Source organism: Dipteris shenzhenensis, chromosome 31, assembly GCF_047967505.1.
Source record: "Dipteris shenzhenensis isolate YYH24624 ecotype China chromosome 31, Dip_SZ_1.0, whole genome shotgun sequence".
NCBI lineage: Eukaryota > Viridiplantae > Streptophyta > Polypodiopsida > Gleicheniales > Dipteridaceae > Dipteris > Dipteris shenzhenensis.
Genome location: NC_141626.1, coordinates 34,314,405 through 34,335,515, shown reverse-complemented (window position 1 = coordinate 34,335,515; position 21,111 = coordinate 34,314,405). Strand labels below are relative to the sequence as shown.

General features: G+C 44.9%; 1 protein-coding gene across 1 annotated transcript in view; it reads right to left on the bottom strand.

Moving 5' to 3' along the window:
- Positions 1-19,578, bottom strand: part of LOC147881377 (purple acid phosphatase 23-like) — a 36,548-nt gene extending 16,970 nt beyond the window's left edge. Inside the window, exons 1-5 of the mRNA XM_087369921.1 lie at positions 18,742-19,578; positions 18,337-18,528; positions 17,895-18,231; positions 17,511-17,728; positions 17,164-17,354 (exon numbers count right to left, since the gene is read on the bottom strand). Of these exons, the coding sequence (XP_087226047.1) occupies positions 17,164-17,354; positions 17,511-17,728; positions 17,895-18,231; positions 18,337-18,528; positions 18,742-19,000 (1,197 nt within the window). The 5' untranslated portion in view covers positions 19,001-19,578. The remainder of the gene's footprint in view (positions 1-17,163; positions 17,355-17,510; positions 17,729-17,894; positions 18,232-18,336; positions 18,529-18,741) is intronic.
- Positions 19,579-21,111: the final 1,533 nt, after the last annotated feature.

Sequence of the window (21,111 nt, the reverse complement as noted above, 5' to 3'; positions counted from 1 at the left end):
TCCATATGTGTATTACTCAACTCTCTTTTCAAGAAAGATACCCTTGCATCATTCCGAGCTGCATACATGCTTTCCAAAATATCCCACGCTGCCCTGGAGGTCTTACACGACCGGATATGCGGAATGATAAATCTTTTCACTGAAAGAGAGATGCATGACAAAGCTAAGGCATCCCGTGAATCCCATCTCTTCTGCTCTGGAGTAGTGACTGTAGCTGCACCACCAACTTGTCCTGCAGCTGCACCCTGTGGACGACCTCTTCCAACTCCTTGCTGAGGAGGGGTAGCAGGTGCAATATCTGCTGGTCGGATCTCATCCCCATTGACATAATCCCATAAATTGCGAGAAATCAGAATATTGCGTACCATGAAACTCCAGAGGGAGTAGTTGGTACCATCCAACTTGTCTTCCTGTGAAAGACCACCGAACTGGAACTCATTCTGATTTTGATGGGCCATATCTGAGAAAAAGATTGAAGCAGATACAAAGCTGAATTCCCTTACTCGGAATGAAATGCACAACTCCCAAAAAACACAGCCAAGCACGGGCTGTAAATGCAACTTAGATTTCTGAACTTGCACTGTCAGAAATCTGTCCAAGCATCAAAAACTCTCCAAAATCTGCCAAAAGTGCTTCAAACACTCCAAGAAAGGCAGTATCAACTGAATACTCCAAAAATTGCTCTCCCAACACAAAAGCCCCAAAATAGGCAACCGGAAAGGGGCAAATTGAACAAAAGCCCCAAATGTTGCAAGAATTGCGCTGTGTCTGTAAAAGCCCCAAATTTTACTACAAAATTGCAATGTAATCACAAAATCCCCAAATTTCTTCAAGAAATTGTACTGCAGAACTGAAAGCCCCAAATTTCGTACTTGAAATTGCAATCAGAAAGGAGCAAATTCACCAAAAGCCCCAAATTTGCAATTTCTGAACAAAAGCCCCAAATTTGCAGATCTAACTGCAATGTTTGCTTTGCAAGTAACTGTGAACCTGTAGATGAAGGAAATCCTGTATGGATCTGCAGGTACAAATCTGCCACACGTGCGGATGTACGACAGAGTATTGATGACGCAGAACCATATGGTGATGACAAGGTGTACTAAAATAGGAACCTGTACGGAAACAGGTACAACTACCTGTTGTACAGTGTGTACATGCAAGTAAACCGATAGCATGTACTGCAGGTACAACTTCGTACGGAAGGTGACGCAAGTACGGCTGCAACAGGTACGGAACGCAGGTACGAAGACAGGTACAGTACACGATGTACTGCGTTGTACGGCGAAATTGTACGGTACACGGGTGTACGGACGAGCAGTACGGTACGCTCTGTGCGCACGACCACGGAGAGTTGTACAGTGCTGTTTGGCGCAGAACTGTACGGTGCTCTTTGGCGCAAATCGGTGAGCAGTACGGCGAGCAAGTAAGCAGTACAGTGCAGTACGGTAGGATTCCGTACAGTCGTACGGACTGTACGGACGAGGTGTCGCAGACTGTAGCTGGAGCTGAACAGGGAGATTGGAGCTGAAGGCAAAGAGCAGGAGCTGTAAGGAGCAGGGAGCACGGAGCTCTTGAACCCGCTCTGATACCAAATGTGAGGAGATGGTGAGTGAGAAAGAGCAAGAGAGAGTGAGAGCTGGAAGCTTGGAAGCTGAAAGCTGAGTTGCAATAGAAGAGTGTGAGAGTACAACTCAATGAGAGAAAGATAAAGTTTTGTCCTAGTGACAAAACCTTAGAAGTCACTAACCATAGTTAGTGAACTAACTGCGGTTAGGGGGAAAAACCTCTTAAAGAGGGAAAAGTGCCCCTAACTAGCTTATTAATATTACATTGGTCACTGCTGAATTATATCTATAATTCTAACAGGTTGCACCTTTCAAAAAGATCTCCAAAGGGACCCAAATGAGAAAGTACAGAGCAGGTCTCACTCCAAGAATCCAGGCAGTAGTGAATGCTTTGGGGGCAAAGAACATTCAAGACCTTATGCATTCAGTTTCAATAGCTAGTCTTGTGCCGTTACAAGATCCATCCACGGTACTATCCTTGCATGCAGGACGTGCCGAAAGAAAGAAAACTGATTTTTCAAAATTAGAAAAGAAAGAGTACCCCAAGGTTGAAAAGAAAGGGTTTCAGCCTCAGAAGCCGAGGGGTACTCAGTTTTCAAAGGTTTATAAAGGCAAATCTCTATTCACCCCTGAACAGATAGCTGAATTCCGTAGAGATGGGAAATGCTTCAAGTGCGGCAAAGAGGGGCATGTGGCTGCCCAGTGCCCAGAAAAGCCTTCAACTTTGAAGGGAAAAGAGGCAGAGAAGCCACGAGAACCGCAAAAGCCAATGGCGGGAGGAATTCCTGACATACTGGGTCATGTTTCAAACCCAGAAGAACGAGAATTGCTGCTATCTTGGGGCAAAGTCAGAGACCAGCAAGCGCTAATTTTATTTGATCCAGGGGCTACTAATAATTTCATATCAAAGGACCTAGCCCTGAGGCTGGGAATAAAGACGGAGGAGTTGGGCAGGGCTTTGGATGCCGATCAGATGTTCTGTGGGAATCTTGTGCCAGTCACTCCCTTGATAGGGAAGCTCTGTCTTCATGTACAGAGTTATGTGGATCAGGAAGACTTCTTCATTTCTCCACTGAAACATCATGATGTAGTCTTGGGAATGCCTTGGTTTCATCGCAAGGCAGTGAAGTTGACTCTTCCTGAAAGAATGCTGGAGTTTGTGCATAGGGGGAAAAATCAGCGTTTAGTTGCGAGGAATAAAGGGGACACTATCCCCATCGTATCTGATGTTACATGTGGTAAAGCAATAAAGTCTGCAATTTCTGCGTACATGGTTTTTGTAAAAGAAAAAGAGAATGATATGCATGCTGAAATGAATGATGCGGACAAAGATAAGTTTCAGTTTCTTGTAAACTTTAAAGATTGCTTTTCCGATGCTTTACCAGGGGAGTTACCCCCAGAGAGACCAGAAGATCATCAGATAGAGTTAATGCCTGGTAGTGAGCCACCAAACAGACCACCTTATAGAGTCAGTGCGACTCAGAGAGAGGAGATTATGGCTCAGGTACAAGACTTGCTGTCCAAAGGATTGATTCAGCCCAGCTCGTCTCCTTTTTGTTCCCCTGTACTGCTAGTACAAAAGAAAGATGGTTCATTCCGTATGTGCGTCGATTATCGCGCACTGAACAAAATGACCATCAAGAATAGATTCCCTATTCCGCGCATTGATGATGTGCCGGATCAGTTAAATGGAGCTTCAGTTTTCAGCAGGATAGACTTAAAGAGTGGCTATCACCAAGTGAGGATACAGCCTCAGGATGTGCACAAGACAGCATTCCGCACTACATTCGGGTTGTATGAATACTTAGTGATGCCTTTTGGGTTAACAAATGCTCCAGCCACATTCAATAGAATGATGGATCGCATCTTCCAAAAGTACAGGCATTTCATGGGTACTTTCTTTGATGATATCCTAGTCTTTTCAAAGACAGAGGAAGAGCACAGGGAACATCTTGCTATAGTGTTTCAAGAACTGAGAAATTATCAGCTCTATGCAAATAGCGAGAAAAGTGAATTCTTCTTGGAAGAAATCCATTATCTGGGGCATATAATATCCAAGAATGGGATACAGATGGATCCAACAAAGATCCGTGCCATTCAGGAATGGCCAGAGCTGAAAACTGTGCATGAAGTTCGAAGTTTCCTAGGCCTGTGTTCTTACTACAGAAAGTTCATCAGGCATTTTGCTTATATCGCAGCTCCATTACATGACCTTACTAAGAAAACTGCAGCCTTCACATGGGGAATATCATAGAAGAAAGCTTTCAATACACTCAAGGAGAAGTTGACTACAGAGCCTATTCTTGTAGTCAAATCAATCTTTTGATGTTGATTGCGATGCTTGTGGAGAATGTGTTGGGGCTGCATTGCATCAGAATGGTCATGTAGTGGCCTATGAAAGCAGGAGACATCGGGATGCAGAGAGATATCTAGGAATCTATGAGAAAGAGTTATTAGCTGTAATTCATGCCATCCATACATGGAAGCACTATCTTTTGCGTGCAGATTTTACTGTTAAGACAGATCACCAAAGTCTGAGATACTTTTTGACTCAGACCAAGCTTTCCGAGAAGCATACGAAATGGGCAAACATGCTGTCAATGTATCATTTTCAGATTGTCCATACCCCAGGAATTCGGAACAGAGTGGCAAATGCCTTGTCCCGAAGACCCCAGGTCAATAATGTGACTATTGCTTATCATCAGGACCTGGAAGGCGGAGCAATATGTTAGTGATGCGGATTTTGGTGAGATTTTACAGTAAATGCAAGAGGGGCAATCCACCAGTCACTATTCCCTGAAAGATGGGTATCTAATGAAAGATGATTGCCTATGCATCACCCAGGAGATGAGGAAAAAGATTTTGGAGGAATGCCATGCACCTCCCTATGCTGGACATAGAGGAATTACAGCAGCAACTCTAGCACTAGAGAGGTATTTCTTTTGGCCAGGGATGCGGAAAGATATACATCAGTTTGTTACTGAATGCCTTACGTGTCAGAAAGTGAAGTATGATAGACGGAAGGCACCTGGCCTACTTATGCCTCTTCCCGTGCCTCAGGCACCATGGGAAAGTTTTACAATGGACTTTATTTTTGATTTGCCAAGATCAAAGTCAGGGAATGATGGGATTTGGACTATCATTGATAGATTCAGCAAGCAAGCTCATTTCATTCCGGTTCGCAAAACCATAAAGGCAGATCATATGGCTAAGCTTTTCATGGCACAGATCTTTAAGCATCATGGTATGCCTAAGTCCATTGTTAGTGATCGAGATCCCAGAATGACCAGTCTATTCTGGAGAGCTTTATTTGATAACATGGGGACGAATCTGAATTTTTCTTCTTCTTTCCATCCCCAGACAGATGGTCAAAGTGAAGTAGCAAATTCTACAGCATTGGATATGCTGAAATGCTACGTGGTTGACCAAGGTTCAGACTGGGAAAAGTACCTACCATTGGTAGAGTTTGCTTATAATAATACAATACACCACTCTACAGGGAAAGCCCCCTTTGAGGTCATTTATGGAAGGTGATTTTGCCACCTATCCTGAGGACCAAGGACAAAATATTTGCAGCTGATCAGTTTGTGAGAGACCTCCAGACAGCTTACAGCCAAGTCCAGACAGCAATCGAAAGGTCTCAAGAGAAACATAAAAGAGCTGCAGATAAGCATAGGAGACAGTTAGATCTATGCAAAGTTATCTCCTAGATACTATGGCCCTTTCAGGGTTACAGAAAGAATAAATGAGGTTGCATACAGGTTAGCATTGCCAGAGCATTGGAGGATTCACAATGCATTCCATGTGAGTCTTCTAAAGAAATTCCAGGGACCAAAGCCTACAGAACCAGTATCAAAGGATCCACCAGAAGTGGATGAGCTGGAGGAGGTCCTTCAGCCAGAGCAGATTGTACCATACTGTACGCAAAGGCCCTCAGGGTAAGGAGTTTTACAGGTATCTTGTAAAATTCGAGAATTATATGCCAAGTGGATGGACGAAGACATGTTATCCGACCATCCACAGCTTTTGGATGTTTACGGGAAGCTTTTCAGTTGAGGTCAACTGAATAGAAGCCGAGGGGATGTCACCACAATGTAAATATCCTAAGTCAAAATACAGTTGACCATTTATTTGATCATAATTAAACATGTGTTAATGATGGTCAAAGAGTTCTTTTAATGGTCAAAGGATTGACTACGGTCAAAGATACTTGACTCTAGTCAAGTAAACCTGACTTCGGTCGGGGAGACTTGGTTTATTACCAAGAGGGTTGACTGCGGTTGACCAGAGAACCACAGCGCTGACTACGGTCAGAGAGTGTTGACTTCGGTCAACAAGATTGGCATGCGCCAAGAGGGTTAACACAAGTTAACCAAGATGTGCCAACTTCGGTTGGAGAGTTATGCCAACTTCGGTTGGAGAGACATGGCCATAATTAAGGCGCCTCGACCCTTGGTCAAAGCTCCTTAATTATAATCAAGAGTGTTGACTCCGATCAACCAGAGAATAAATATATATTTTTATATTTATTTAGGTGTGCACATGTATTCAATGGGGACGCCGACCGTGACTAGAATTAGTCCACAGTGTGTTATTTGCATGCAACGGGAGCCTAATAAGCATCTAGGAGGCGGTTCGTGTGACCAAGTGCTTTGAAGACTCCAGCATGGCCCTTAGTGGCATGTAATAGGACTTAGTCTAAATTTTAGACAAGTGGCATGTTGCCAATTTGAAATGAGCTTGAAGCTCTTGTAATGAAGGATTCACTTTTTGGATTAGAGGGTGTATCAGACAGCTCTATGCTGAACTTTTGTAACAGATTCTCTTCAAGAAATAAAATACCTTCGGGGGGGTCCAGCCCGACATGTTGTCTTGGGCCCTAGTGTCTCTGTTGAGAGAGAGAGAGAGGGAGAGCAAAAAGGGAAGTGTGCTTGCTGTCTATTACGAAGGAGGTTCGTAGTGAATCAAAGAGTAATTGCTGTCTTTAAAGAGCGAGAGGTATTTCACTTCCCCCCTTTCAGTACAGCATGAATGCACCACCCGAGATGATCCCACAAGATGAGATTAACTGCATCATACAATTGGACCTACTCCAGCTCCATACATCTAGGACTTGGAGGGGAGAGGAGTTCCCCACCAAGATCCAATTCTACCATGACCACTTCCTGAGGGTCTCAAAGAATTCTCTCGTCATCAGACCTCAGTACCTCGAGGACAGGAGAGTCTCACATGCATTGAGGATCGCCATCGGTCCGTTGTGACTCTCGTCACATCAGTTGAGGATTGAGACAGGGAGAGCTGCAGGCATACCCAGAGAGCAGAGGATCTGCACAATATGCTGGATGGAGGAGATCAAGATAGAGAAGCATTTTCTATGTGTCTTCCCAGTCTACTATGAAATCCGAGGGCGATACACTGCCTCTTTCAGTAGGGGCATGGCTTTGGTCCACTTACAGGGCTGATCCATTTTCCTAATCAGGTTTGTGTTGAGCTCTATCTAATTGAGATGCGGCGACAGAGAAATATACTGATCCGACAAACCAGAGAGCAGCAAGGATTGATGCCATAGGTCACCGAGCTTGACAGAGCACAAACACTCGTTATAGATTTCTATGCATCTGAGTCAGCCAACGGTAAGGATGAGGGAGGGGAGCTTGATGAGATGAGAGTATCATGGATTAGCAGTGGGAGTCTCCTCCACGATGCTGCCAGACGAGAGACACCCACCCCACATGTGACATAGAGAGGGATCAGAGCAGGCACTATCGAGGTCCATTCTATTTCAGCCCTCCTCAGAGGTGACCGCCAGAGACGAGGCGTCACCCTTGACATGGCCCATCGGATACAGAGATCGAGGAGACCACACCCTCCACCGCGTCAAAAGACAACTCGACAAACATAGATACGAGAGCTCCTCACATCTCATTAGAAAGCCACTAGGTTACATGGACATATGGAGCCTGGGTATGTACTTGGAGCACTAGCTCTGAGCACCTGATACTCTTCTGATATTTTGCTACTCTATTATTATTTTGTTCACTAGCTTAGCACTTTAGCTTTCAGCAAGGGCCTTAGTGAGCCCTTTGCTTTAGCCCTTAGTGGCTTGTATGAGTTACCTTTTGGGTTTTGCATTTTGTCTCATAGGCCCGCGAGGCGTCCCATAGACGTTAATACATCATGAGGGGCTATGCATTGAGTTCCTTGCATACGGAATTAATCTCCTAGCCTCGATCTTAGCAAAGATCTTTAATGAAGCGGTTTGATTGGGGTTTCCACACACCTGGACCATTAACACTATTTCACACACAGGGGATCCCATGAGCCCGAAGAACTACAGCACCATTATGATTGAGCATGTCATGTCCAAGATTTATGCATAAGTGCTTGATTCCGAGGTCAGTCGATTCGTAGAGTGTGGAGGACTTAGAGCAGCAGGACAGGCTGGATTCCAACAGGATCATGAGACTGTGGATGCTCATGTGTATCATTGAGGAGGTGAGGGCACGGAAGCAGAGGGTTTACTATTGCTTTGTGGACTTCCGCAAAGCATTTGATAAAGTCCCAAGAGCCCACCTCCTCCGATGCCAACAAGATTTGGGTTATGGCCAAGAGATCATTTGGGCTGTCATGGCGCTTTACGAGAGAGTCTTAGGCAGAGTCCGGGCAGGGTCAGGGTGGACAAACGAGATCATGAGCACTATTGGGGTCAAACAAGGGTGTCCTTTATCACCTACCCTGTTTGGCCTCTACATTGACGAACTCGAGACAATGATGCAGACACGGGGGGGGATGGATGCTCTCTTGCTGGCACTCTGATCCACATATTGCTGTATGCAGATGACGTGGCACTTTTGTCTCCCTCGCAGAGGGGCTCCAGAGACACCTTGATGCACTATAGTCTTTTTGTGAGTCTCATGATTTGAAGGTCAACCTTGGTAAAACCAAGGTTATGGTCTTCAATACATCTCGAGCCGTCATGCACCAGGAGCAGTTCACGTTTGATGGGTCACCTGTTGAGATAGTTTTATCGTACACGTATCTTGGGGTTTTCTCCTCCGGACCCATCTTCACTATGAGATCCGCGATGCAGGCCCGCCTGGGTAGGGGATACACTTCATTGGCCAGACTAGAGAGACACTGCTTCCGCTCGCACTTTCAGGATCCACGGACCAAGGGGTTGCTTTTTGACTCCGTGGTCCTCCCAGCGGGGATGTATGGGAGCCCTTGTTGGGGGTCAGACTTGTCGGATACAAAGTGGGCTCGTGTGAAGCGGCTATAGGTTCTCATGCTATCGAGGATGATTCGCGGTAAGCCGTCCGTTCCTCACCAAATCATTCAGGCTGAGTTGGGTCATCCCCATTACAGCTAGATGCTGCATTTCAGGTCATCACGTATCTGCACCGAGTCAGGGAGTACGGGGATTACACTTCTGGGCGCAACAGACTACCTTGGCTAGCTTTGTCCTCCTCTATGGCACTTTCAACAAGGGGGACCAAAGATGCTGGTATGCACACACTGAGAGATGGTTTGAGCGACGAGGTCAACAAGGTAATCCGTGAGGATCTCTTGCAGCTATACACATTCCGGACCTGGTTGGGACCCCTGCGCATTTCGAAGTCCGTATGCCGCAGCACCGTGGCTCGTCGTTCCACCCATTCGCAAATTGCCGTACAGCCAACTCGTATAGCCAGCCATACAATAGCCCTGAGCTAGCTTCAGCCAGCCGTAAAGCCACAAGGCAGAAGCTTGAGCCTCGCCTTCAAGGTTGCAACTTGCAAGCTCCTTCAAATCTGGATAGTGGAGACTGGTCCTCTGTGACCTCAAAAGTCAGCGCTGCACTGCTCAATCGATTGAAGGAGGACCAAGGTCACTCTCCCATGTCCTCTGTTGAATCTTGAGTCTTGAAGTTTTCTTCTCAATCTGAATTTCAGATTCTCATCTCTCTCTCTCTCTCTCTCTCTCTCTCTCTCTCTCTCTCTCTGAATTTGAGCCGAGGGAGCTTTCAGTGAAGCTGAGTTTCGACAGAGATTATTGTCTTCGCATTTCGGAGGAGGGATTCATCACACCACTGGGGTACACTGAGCTTCATATGCCTCACTCACTACGGATCTCCATCGAACAGTTTCAGGTACCATCACACCGCCTCTGCATAGAGAGCCGCAGAGCGGAGGGGATTCCTAGGGAGCATCGCTTATGCATACTGTGCAACTGTCAGGAGGTTGAGTTGCAAGAGCATTTTATTTTCAGGTGCCCAGTGTACTATGAGATCCGAGGTCGCTACCACTGCCTCTTCAGAGACGGCTCCGAGCTCCTTTCGCGATTCCTCGCCTACCCAGATCAGAGATGCCTCGCGGCCTTCATTCACGAGGGAATCCGACATAGAGAGTACTTACTCAGGCGACGGGGCTTGGTCACATCATCAAACACCTCTCAGAGTAGGATCACAGAGTTCTTCCCATCGAGTGACATTGATCGTTCAGTCTCTAGCCGCCGACGTGACACAGACCCCGACTCGACAATCGCAGCACGACACACGAGACATCGAGGGGACACACAGATCACTCTGGCGGACCTCCCGTCATTGTTTAGACCCGGGATACGTCCCACGGAAGTCACGGTGGCTCTAGTCTTGCGTCGAGCCTCGTCCAAAAGACCGAGACGCACGGCACCCCTTGACGGGCACCAGCGTCCCATCACCAGCTATGCACCAGCCAAGGGGACATGACATACGGAGGATTCCACTCCGCTCCAGTCCTTTTCTTTTCATTGTTACATCCAGATGTATTTGATTATGTATGATCAGACTTAGGATTCAGCACGGGTGATGATGCTCGTTTCAGTAGCTCCACCCTTATTGTGATTTGTATCAGGTTTTTTTTCAGTCTCATAGACCCATCGGTCTTCCGAAGACTCTAATAAGATTTCTTTCTTTCTTTCTTTCTTTCTCTCTCTAGATGGGAAGAAAGAAAGGACTTGAATGGGAATTTGTGAAGACACTGAAGCCTTTGGGAAAAGGGGCAATTCACTTATAAATGCAAGTACTGCCCTCACAAATGGGATGGAGGACCTACCCGCATAAGAGCACACTTTCTTGGGCTAACAGGCCTTGGGGTTTACCCTTGTACCTCTCCCCCTAAAAACATGAAAGACACTTGCAGAAGGTTGCAAGCAAAGGTAGGTCTTAAAAAATTTGCAAAAAAGGTTGATGCAGATGTGGCTGATTTAGGAGATGCTTGGGAGAGTGGCGCTACAAGTGCAAGTGCATCTGCACATGAGCCAACAAAAGAAACAAAAAGTGTCAAAGGGAGCCTTGGCTAAGGCATGGGAGCCCCAAGCGTGGCACGATGCCTACATTGCTCTTCGACACTTTTCTTTGCAGAGGACATTCCTCATTGGAAGGTGAGGAGTCCATATTTTTTGGAAATGGTCCATGCAATTGGCCAAGTTGGGCCTCTCCATCTTATAAAGCCTTGTGCACTTCGGAGCTAAATAATGAGGTGGTATGCACAGATCAAGAGTTGCTACAGTTTTGAGAGAAAGGGAAAAAGTATGGATGCAACATAGTATGTGATCGTTGGTCTGACACTCAACATAGGCCTATCATTAATATCATGGTCTCATGCATTTTTGGCTCATCCTTCTTGAAGTCTGTGGATACTAGTGGGCAGCACAAATCAGGGGAATACATTTTTGGGAAATTAAAAGATGCCATTCTTCATGCTGGGCCAGATAATGTAGTGCAGGTGTGCATGGACAATGCATCTAACTGTGTGCGAGCCGGAGAATTGGTAGAGGGGGAGTGGCACGTATTTTCTATACTAGATGCACATGTCATTGCCTGGACCTCTTGTTTGAAAACATTGGGCAGCTTGCTTAGGTGAAACCAGTGTTAGCACATGCCAACATGCTTGTGACATTTGTTACTCGAAAGCACACCGTGTTAGCATTATAACGAACTTTAAGCAAGAAGGAATTGGTGAAACCTACATATACTCAGTTTGCTTACATGTTTATCGTGTTAGTAAACTTGTTGGATGATAGAGTCTACAATGGATTGCATCGTATGGTTGTGAGTGATGATGTCATGTGCATGGTGTACCTAGGGTTGGATGGCAGGTGAACGTGGGTTACGGGATAGCATAGGGCTGGATGGCTATTTTTAGCCGAGATTGCTATATATAGAGATTGATTCATATATAGTGCTCGCTTTATATGGAGGGAGCTATTCATAGCATTGTGCTATCTATAGCGGGTTTCCTTTTATATAGAGGGAGGGCCAGTGCTATTGTGTAGATCAGTTGAGCGCTCCTTAACTGATGGATGGGGCTTGGACCCAGGCCGGGACTCTGGCCATCTACATGGCGGATCATAGGTGGTGTATCGAAGGTCCTCTGGACGGGCTCAGGTGGTATGGGACGCTTGGGTTAGATAAGGGCCTATGGATGAGTCGAGCTGTAGCCCACGTGCTCGGGGGTGGTCGGGAGGATCGAGGCACCTGTGCTATGATTTTGGTTGTATCGAGGATGAGATTCTAGGTTAGTGATAGGGTCAAATTCTGCGGGGTCGTGTCATTTGGTATCAGAGCTGTCCTATCATAATTGAATTCAACGCAAGGTATGCACAAAAGATGTCTTCTAGGTACGCTTTTTGAGATTGCTCTTGCAAATCTGAATTTCCGCTCATGTATGGGCTGAATCGTTGGCTGATGATGTGCGCTCATGATTGGGAGAGTTGTGGAAGAAATAGAAGTCCATAGGCTGTGTGCTCTCTCAGTTGCTACGTGTTTGGAAATCGTGATTCCCTGAGAAGGGTAGGCAATGAGAAAACTTGATGCTTTCAGCAAGAGATATGAGGATGGATCGTTTCTGACCTATAACTACCCACGCTTGGGTTGTTGGGAAAGAATTCGCTCTAGGCTCTCAAGGATGAGATTCCTACCCTAGAGACCTAGATTTGCTGCAATTGAGAAGTAGGAGGAGAGAGAGGGCGTTCATAAGCCAGAGAACGGCTTGTGTAGGAGATTCGGGCATCAGAGACAGGGGCGATATGATTGGGGCAGGCACTTGGCTTTGGGAAGGAGCGTATGGCCTGATTTTAGCGCATTTTAGCTATTTTTGGCTGGCTGGAGAAAAGCGGGACCAGATCTATTAAAAGCGAGACTGTTTTTGGTTAAAAAAGGCAGGTTGCTTTTTTGTTTTTCTCTAGCAAGGAAAGCACTTGCTCTAAATCAAGCACCCACCCTAAATTCGCCTAGCTTTTGATGGCCCTTCCTGGCTATTTATATACCCGGGATTCCTCTCTCTCTCTCTCTCTCTCTCTTCAGCACTTCAGCGCATGAAGGCGAATTTCCCACCCTTTTTCTGTCTGAGATCAGCCTATCAGATTCCGCCATCTTTCTTGCTGTCCTCTACCCGCCTTCTTCCTTGATTCCACGCAGCACCAGATTCTCTTTTGCTAGTGAAGAGCACGTGTTTGGACACAGCTGTTTTTCTTCTAGTCCCTCTCCCGTGCGAGATATTTTCCAGCCATGGAAGGACATCAATGTAATGAGACACCTACATTGGATTACTGTTTTATTGAGATGGAGGATGAGGCTACATCGGAGGTTATTCCTCGTAGACCTCATGATCTGCTACGAGAGATGGATTCCTTGATGGATGAACTCTGGGCAGCTCTTCACTACTATAAAACCCCTTAATACCAGAAATATATTGAAGAAGGCTCATGCTGTTCTAAATGTAGACAGCTTGTTTTAGAGTCTTTATACCGCTTCCGTGCTATTGAGAAGCGATGAAGAGGTTGACATCCTCAGTTTTAACCGACACCCAATTATTTTTTGGCTCGACTGGATCTTTTGAACCACGTTTGGTTCAAGAAGCTCCCCAATTTTGTATGAATTATAAACTGTCTTGTTATTAAATTGACCAGGTTCTGGTTAACTTGGGTTTGATTTGTAACTAGTGGCATCTATAATTTGATCGTTTTTTTTTCAAATTATACTTTTCTTGCATATATCTTGAAGTTTTTTAGATATATGGTACATTGATGGTGCCCGAGTATTTGTTACATATTAGACCGGATTCAACAAAGGCAATTGGATTTCCCTTTCTCAAATCTTGATGCGTAGATTCCTGTTTGGTTTCTATTTGAAGTTTTGATCTCGATGTGATTATGAGTTATGGCGTTTCTTCGAGTTACCATTTGGACATATGAAGGTTCTTATTGATTAGACCAGGATGAGTCTTGATGGATACCTTCTTTGAATCATATACCTAGATGAATCCAAGAACATTCCCAAACTCATCCTCTAAAAACACAACATAGTGCAGTTTCAATCTCATGATAGTCACTCACAAGGTTGAAAACCATAAACTCCATCATGCATAGCAGGGACTAGCTACTATGACATCCCCACTGATGGATACCTTCTTTGAATCATGTCCAAAGGCGGGGTCATTGTGATTCTCACTCTTTTGGCCCGAGGTCATGGATAGTCAAGTAACACATGTTGTTAGGGATGCTACTTGCTTGTTTTCTTCTTTGACCTATTGGTTGGGGTATTGTAACACAAGGGTATCATATAATCACATTAAGAAAAGGATTGAGAACGGATTTGCCACCTTGACTCAATCTGGGATCATCTGAGTTAAAGAGGGATTGACTACCTGATTCACTCATATTGTCCACCGAGTTTTTTATTTGTAGTATACTTTGGTGGTATGGACACTAAGGTATGTTACATTTAAGATTCTCTAATGTGGTGGTATAATCCAGCGTGAAATAATACCCAAGGACCTCTAGGGTGAAGTACAAGTAGGCTGAATTGAATTGGGGGCAACCTGATTAGATTTTTTTTAAACAAGGGCTGACTAAGATTCTTTACCCTGAGAGAAGCCATGTATTTTTTGGGTTTAACCCTGGAGCTCCATAATCTAGACTCAATCTCAGGGAGGGTTACCGCATATCTTCTGATGATGGTATGTCAGTGCCTTGTTTGGAACTTGATGTTCCTAGATAAGAGATCCTAAGAACTGGATGATCGTGTGATCAGAGCGGATTATTGTGCACAAGTTTATACAGGATATTCGGTAGTGGATCTTATTTTAAGAGATTTCAGAATGGATCGTTTCCGTAGTCTTTGGATCACATAGGATGCTATTCCTATGATGGTTGACTATATACATGTCTAGAACAGTACCATTGACTGGATGTAGCCAACTGAATTTTTACTGATTATCCTCATGTAGGGGCATTTCGAGGATAGATCAAGGGGACCATATCTTTGGTCAAGATTTTGCCCATTGATACTTCCATGAAGATTCTTCCATCATGAGTTATGAACGGATACCTAATTGTTCTGCGATGGAAAGTCTGTCATGTATTTCAACCCAAGAATTTGAATTACAAGGGTATTCCATTGAGGGATTTTCTGAATACTAAGTAATTCACGAATTAGGGTTGATAGTAAATTGCAACCCAAAAATTGGCCTCGAGGGGTTCAATTGATGGGGTTGTTCGAACAATGATTCCTCAATCTCAACCTAAGATTTTGAGTTCAAGGATACTCAATAGATAAGGTTGATAGAATCATTTACCTTCAGGTACAGATTTTACCATGCTTGTGTACGGATATGTCAACGGAATTAACTCTGTGGATTCAGGCGTTACTTGATTTCTCGAGTAGACTACTCGACGATATGTAACCTTGTTTAGATTGAGAGATTTACTTTCCTTGGGTTGGTTATCAAAGATTGTGGCTTTGGCCTTATATTCTCTTTGATTTGAATCTCATGTAAAGTATAGCACACTCAAACTGATAGTCAGAGTATAGTTATTAGCATTGACTCATCTTCACAGCAAGTTTTTGGGCTTTCTGATGAACTCAGGAGTGAGTTCTTAGAGGAAGGGGAGTATGTCATGTGCATGGTGTACCTAGGGTTGGATAGCAGGTGAACGTGGGTTACGGGATAGCATAGGGCTGGATGGCTATTTTTAGCCGAGATTGCTATATATAGAGATTGATTCATATATAGTGCTCACTTTATATGGAGGGAGCTATTCATAGCATTGTGCTATCTATAGCGGGTTTCTTTTTATATAAAGGGAGGGCCAGTGCTATTGTGTAGATCAGTTGAGCGCTCCTCAACTGCTGGATGGGGCTTGGAACCAGGCCGGGACTTTGGCCATCTACATGGCGGATCATAGGTGGTGTATCGAAGGTCCTCTGGACGGGCTCAGGTGGTATGGGACGCTTGGGTTAGATACGGGCCTATGGATGAGTCGAGCTGTAGCCCACGTGCTCGGGGGTGGTCAGAAGGATCGAGGCACCTGCGCTAGGATTCTAGTTGTATCGAGGACGAGATTCTAGGTTAGTGATAGGGTCAGATCCTGCGGGATAACTGATGGATGGGGCTTGGACCCGGGCCGGGACTCTGGCCATCTACATGGCGGATCATAGGTGGTATATCGAAGGCCCTCTGGACGAGCTCAGGTGGTATGGGACGCCTGGGTTAGATATGGGCCTATGGATGAGTCGAGCTGTAGCCCACGTGCTAGGGGGTGGTCGGGAGGATCGAGGCACCTGCGCTATGATTCTGGTTGTATCGAGGACGAGATTCTAGGTTAGTGATAGGGTCAGATCCTGCGGGGTCGTGTCAGATGAGTACTGCAAGAAGAAAGTATCACACTGTGAGAGCACAATACGTGTCTTCCATTGTATGGGACGCCTCATTCTGGCAGGAAACAAGAGTCATAGTGAAGATCTGTGCATCTATTCTAAAGATCCTTCCTTTAGTTGATAGGAAAGGGGCTACCATGGGACTTGTACATGAGCTCATTCATCGAAAGTGGAGAAGATACAGACTTTTCTCTAGTTAGGCTGAGCTACTACTTATTCCTTGAGTTGCCATGTTTAAGTTGTTAACCTCCTCTGTCGACCCAAAGACAAAGTTGCCAGTCAACTATATCAGCAACCTTATGCAGAGTTTTGTATAATCAATTAAAAGAGGGTAAGGACTTAGTAAGAAAAGCTATGCTTGTGTTGTCACCCATGCATACGCTGCCCCCAAGGTTTTGAAGGCTTCTGGGATCTGTCAGGCCAACGCGATGCTTCCTCAGCTATAAAATACAACCCAAACAACAAACACTACAACAGCAAAGAGGAAGATAACAAAGGACAGAAGAAGACCAATATGCAAGGGAGAAAGAGAGAGAGAGAGTCCTGTTGACATCTGCAGAAGGCCGAAATAGCCTGCGTGTGTGCAAGCGTACGCATGCGTGCGTGCTTGTGTGTGTGAGAGAGAGATAGAGAGAGAAAGAGAGAGAGTTATGTTAAATTATTTATTAAAACAAAGAAACTCCAATGCTAACACAAGGAAACAAAAGAAACACAAATGCTAACACAAGGAAACAAGAGATAAACCAACGCAAACACGAAAAAACAAAAGAAACACTAATACAAACACAAGGAAACAAGCTGTTTTTTAAAAGAAATGTGCAGATCACTGTATATTGATAGAAAAAAAAGAGCTAGTTTACAAAGATACCTACGCGTCAGATCCTAGGGTGTATGCATTTAAATGGGGAAAGGCTTGCTTACATGGCCAGAGAAAACCAGATCCACCCCATGATTGTAAAGAATGTCTTCCATCTCCAGTCGCATACACTCCACCTCACGGTAATGTGAGGTGTAGCTGTTATACCATGGCGGATGCCATGCAGCTATCAGCCAAGGGGTGATATCACGATTAACCTTCTCTATGTCTTCTTTTAGCCACGCGTACTGATGACCTAAGGAATCCACAAAAGGCCCAATCACCCACAAGCAGGGGGACAGGGTGGGGAGTGGCGGACCTCTTAAGAACTCACAAAATTTGAAGGAATCTCAGAAATTCTGAAATAGTTCTTTAAGATGCTCTGGAACTAAAACTTTATGGTAAGAATTACCTGTGCGGTTGTAATCCACGTACCCCCCTAGCATGATAAAATGAATACCACCCGCATCAAATGAATAATATAGGTTGCTGCCTGAACCACTCTCTTCTTGCGGTACAGCAAAACGAGCTTTGTAGGAAGCAAATGTCACATTTTCAGCTTGGGGTTCTATTTCATGGTTCCCTTCAATAACCATCATAGGCACTGTTGATATCAATGGCTCCATGAACCTGTTAACGGATATGCATTGGAGCATAAAGATAAGCATTGTTCATATACGTATGCAGAGACAGTTTGAGAAGTCTTCTGTTTTTTAAACAGTTGCAACAATGGAACAAATAAGCACCCATGCACTGCAAAAAATTTAGTGCACACAATCAAAAAGCCTGAAAATACCTGCCCCAGGCATCCCAGCGTGGTTGATATGTCTCACGAATTGGTGCATCTGGAAAAGCACAACTAAAGCATGAAGCTCCCATTGTACCCAAGGTGATATACTGATTCGCATAGCTTAGATCTCCTACCATAAGGAGTAAAGATGGATCATTTCTCAGCATATGATCGAGGGTGCTTGAAGAATTATAAGTGAGACCAAGATCTCCTACAATCGCAATTTTTGAAGGATAACTATAGGGACCAGGTCGGGGAAAAGTTACAAACTTTTTCTCCTGACTCATAGCATGTAAGGCACTGTCCCCACAAACATAGAAATATGTGGTATTTGGAGACAATCCTGATACAAAGAGAGCCCATCACAACACGATGAAAATAGCAGTTATACTCTCTCCAGATGGAAGTATGTGAGCTCCCATACAACTGACATACACACACAGCGCACCTTCAAGGCGTACATGGTGAATGATGCCTGACGTATAATTTAGCAAGCCTTCGAAAGGGTAAACTTGGTTGTAAACTAAGGACGTTCCCTTCGAAAAATGTGTGTAATTACAACTTTGAGTGCCAAAATACACTTCGCTCGCCACACTAGTTGGGTCCAATGGTGTGACTTTTGGTCCAATTTGGGCATCCCCTGATTTCAAAACGCCGCTTTAGAATCAAATACAAATACGAGCTGCTTTCTAGTGCAAAATCGCAATCGCTTTAGTCGTTAACAGTTACTAAAATCGATCACTTGGTTCTTCTTTTTTCTTAATTGTCAGAAAGAAACACGAGACTGGCGAAATTTTTGAATCGACATTTATTCTGGCAGCAGTTAAACACAATTTGCGAATTGGGCTAATACCTGTTACCCATGAAACCCACATAGAGTCAGGTGTAGAGAGGGAGAGTGCAATCTGCTCTGGAAAAACGGACGCGGCACGCTTCACAAGCGCCGGGTGAAAGTTCGGCAGATCATCGCTGCCACGGCGTAGGGAGGCGTCGAATGCAACCGTTTTTGGGATGAAAGGCCCCTGAAGAGTGGTAGGGATCTCGCAGAGTGCCTGGTGTACGATGAAGAGGAGGAGAGGGCAGACCCATGTTGTCTGTTGGCGCGGCTTCATTGCACACGGGTTGAGCTCAAATATCGAATGATCGATCCATTGGGCTTGAATAAGTATAGCTTCCTGGACGAGGGTTGGAATGCATTGAGATTAGTGGCAACAAGCATGATGTGAATTCCAAGGCAGGCATCTTCGTAACTTCGGTTTGCACCGTTTCGCCACTATCCTTGTTGCTTCCAGTTTGCAACGATTCGCTACTGCTCAACTTCGGTTCGCCACCATTCTCGTTGCTTCCAGTTTGCAACGATTCGCTACTGGTCGACTTCTGGAACACTGGGAGGCTACAGTAAACTCGAAGGTCTACTTCTCGCGAGGCAGCGACTCTGTCACAAAGCCTTTGCATGAATTCATGTCTACTCAACGGTGCGAACACGGCAGCATCTGCTTCAAGGATATTCCCCTTTCTCTCTGCCTTCGTCCTTGCCCCCGTCAGTCATCAAACACATTCCGTTCCCGTGCCTGATCATGCAAGCATGTTCAGCATCTCTCTCGAGGCAAGATGTCCCATGAATTCATTCATGCCTTAAGATCAAGGCAGGCAATCAAATGCCTGCCAGAAGGCAATCGGACTAGACAAAGTCCTGCAATACAACCCTCAAATTTGAAGGCTGCAACACCCTTCAAAGGGGTTTTCACCCTTCCCACAGGGGAATAGAGAGAGAAACCTTCAAAAGAAGGACTGCTTTGGGAAAAATTACAAAGGAAATGCCATGTCACCCTTCAAAAGTAACTTACAAGAAGGATAACTCTTAAATTGCCCTTCAAAATGAAATTCTAGGCTATCCTTCAAATTTGAGGGCTGCTGCAATATCCAATAACATAATATCCAATCTTTATCTTTAACCTATTAACCACACACAACTAAAAAAAAGAGAGAGGTATTGGAAGAGAAGAGCTTGCCATGTGTCACAAAGGAGCTCTTGGATCGAGGCTGGGGAGGAGGTGGAAGGATAAGAGGGAAGCTTTAGGGAGGAGGTGGAAAGACAAGAGGCAGCTTTAGGGGCAAGGAGGAGATAGAAGGTCAATAGAATGGAGGAGATGGAAGGTCACCTTCGAGAGGAAGGAGGAGATGGAAGGTTAATGGAATGAAAGAAGGAAATGGAAGGTCTCAGAGCCATGGGTTAAGACTTAGCCAAAATTTAAGAATCAAACATCCACCTTCAGATGGGGAGTGGTTGAGGATGGTCATATATCTTTGCTCGTGCAAAGCATGGATTCAGTACTCGTTAACCTATAAACCATGGACAAAGAAAAAAAAGCAAGGACAAGTGGCAGCTTGGAAGAGAAGAGCTTGCCAAGTGTCACAAAGAAGGAGCTCTTGGATGGAGGTTGGGAGAGGGGAGGAGGTGAAAAGACAAGAGGCAGGCTTTGAGTGGGGATGAGGTGGAAAGACAAGAGGCAAGTTTGGGAGGAAAGAGGAGATAGAAGGTCAATGGAATGGAGGAGATAGAAGTTCACCTTTGGGAGGAAGGAGGAGATGGAAGGTCAATGGAATTAAAGGAAGAGATAAAGCCATGGGTTAAGACTTAGCCAATGGAATTAAAGGAGGAGATGGAAGGTCAGTGGAATTAATTAAAGGAGGAGATGAAATTAAAGGAGGAGATAAAGCCATAGCCAAATTTTCAAAAGCCAATCCAAGTATGCAAGGTTAATTGATTAGCAATTTAAGAACCAATCAATGCATGTGCCAAAAGGATCTCTCTCTCTCTCTCTCTCCCCCGCAGCAACACGCGGGTTGCATACTAGTAAGAATGAAGAACCCTCCTTCTCTATGCCTTCGCAACTCATGCTAACATCGTTTAAATCAAGCGGGTAAAACTTGTGGGTGTGTATGTGTCGGTTCTAAGTTCAAGCCCTATGGGCAGCTCATGATTCTATCTTTGTCACCCCATATGGGAGCACTATTAGCACTTTCAATGTCAGTACAACGCAAAACAAAAAAACTCTCATAGATGCCCTAGGGAGATAATATCCAATAGGAATGAAGGACCTTGCTTCTCTTGCCTGTCGTAACTCCAGTGAGCTTCAAGTTGACTATGTACCCATGATTCTGATAACATCCCAGAGGAAATTTCTTGATAGCTTCAAGTTGACTATGTACCCATGATTCT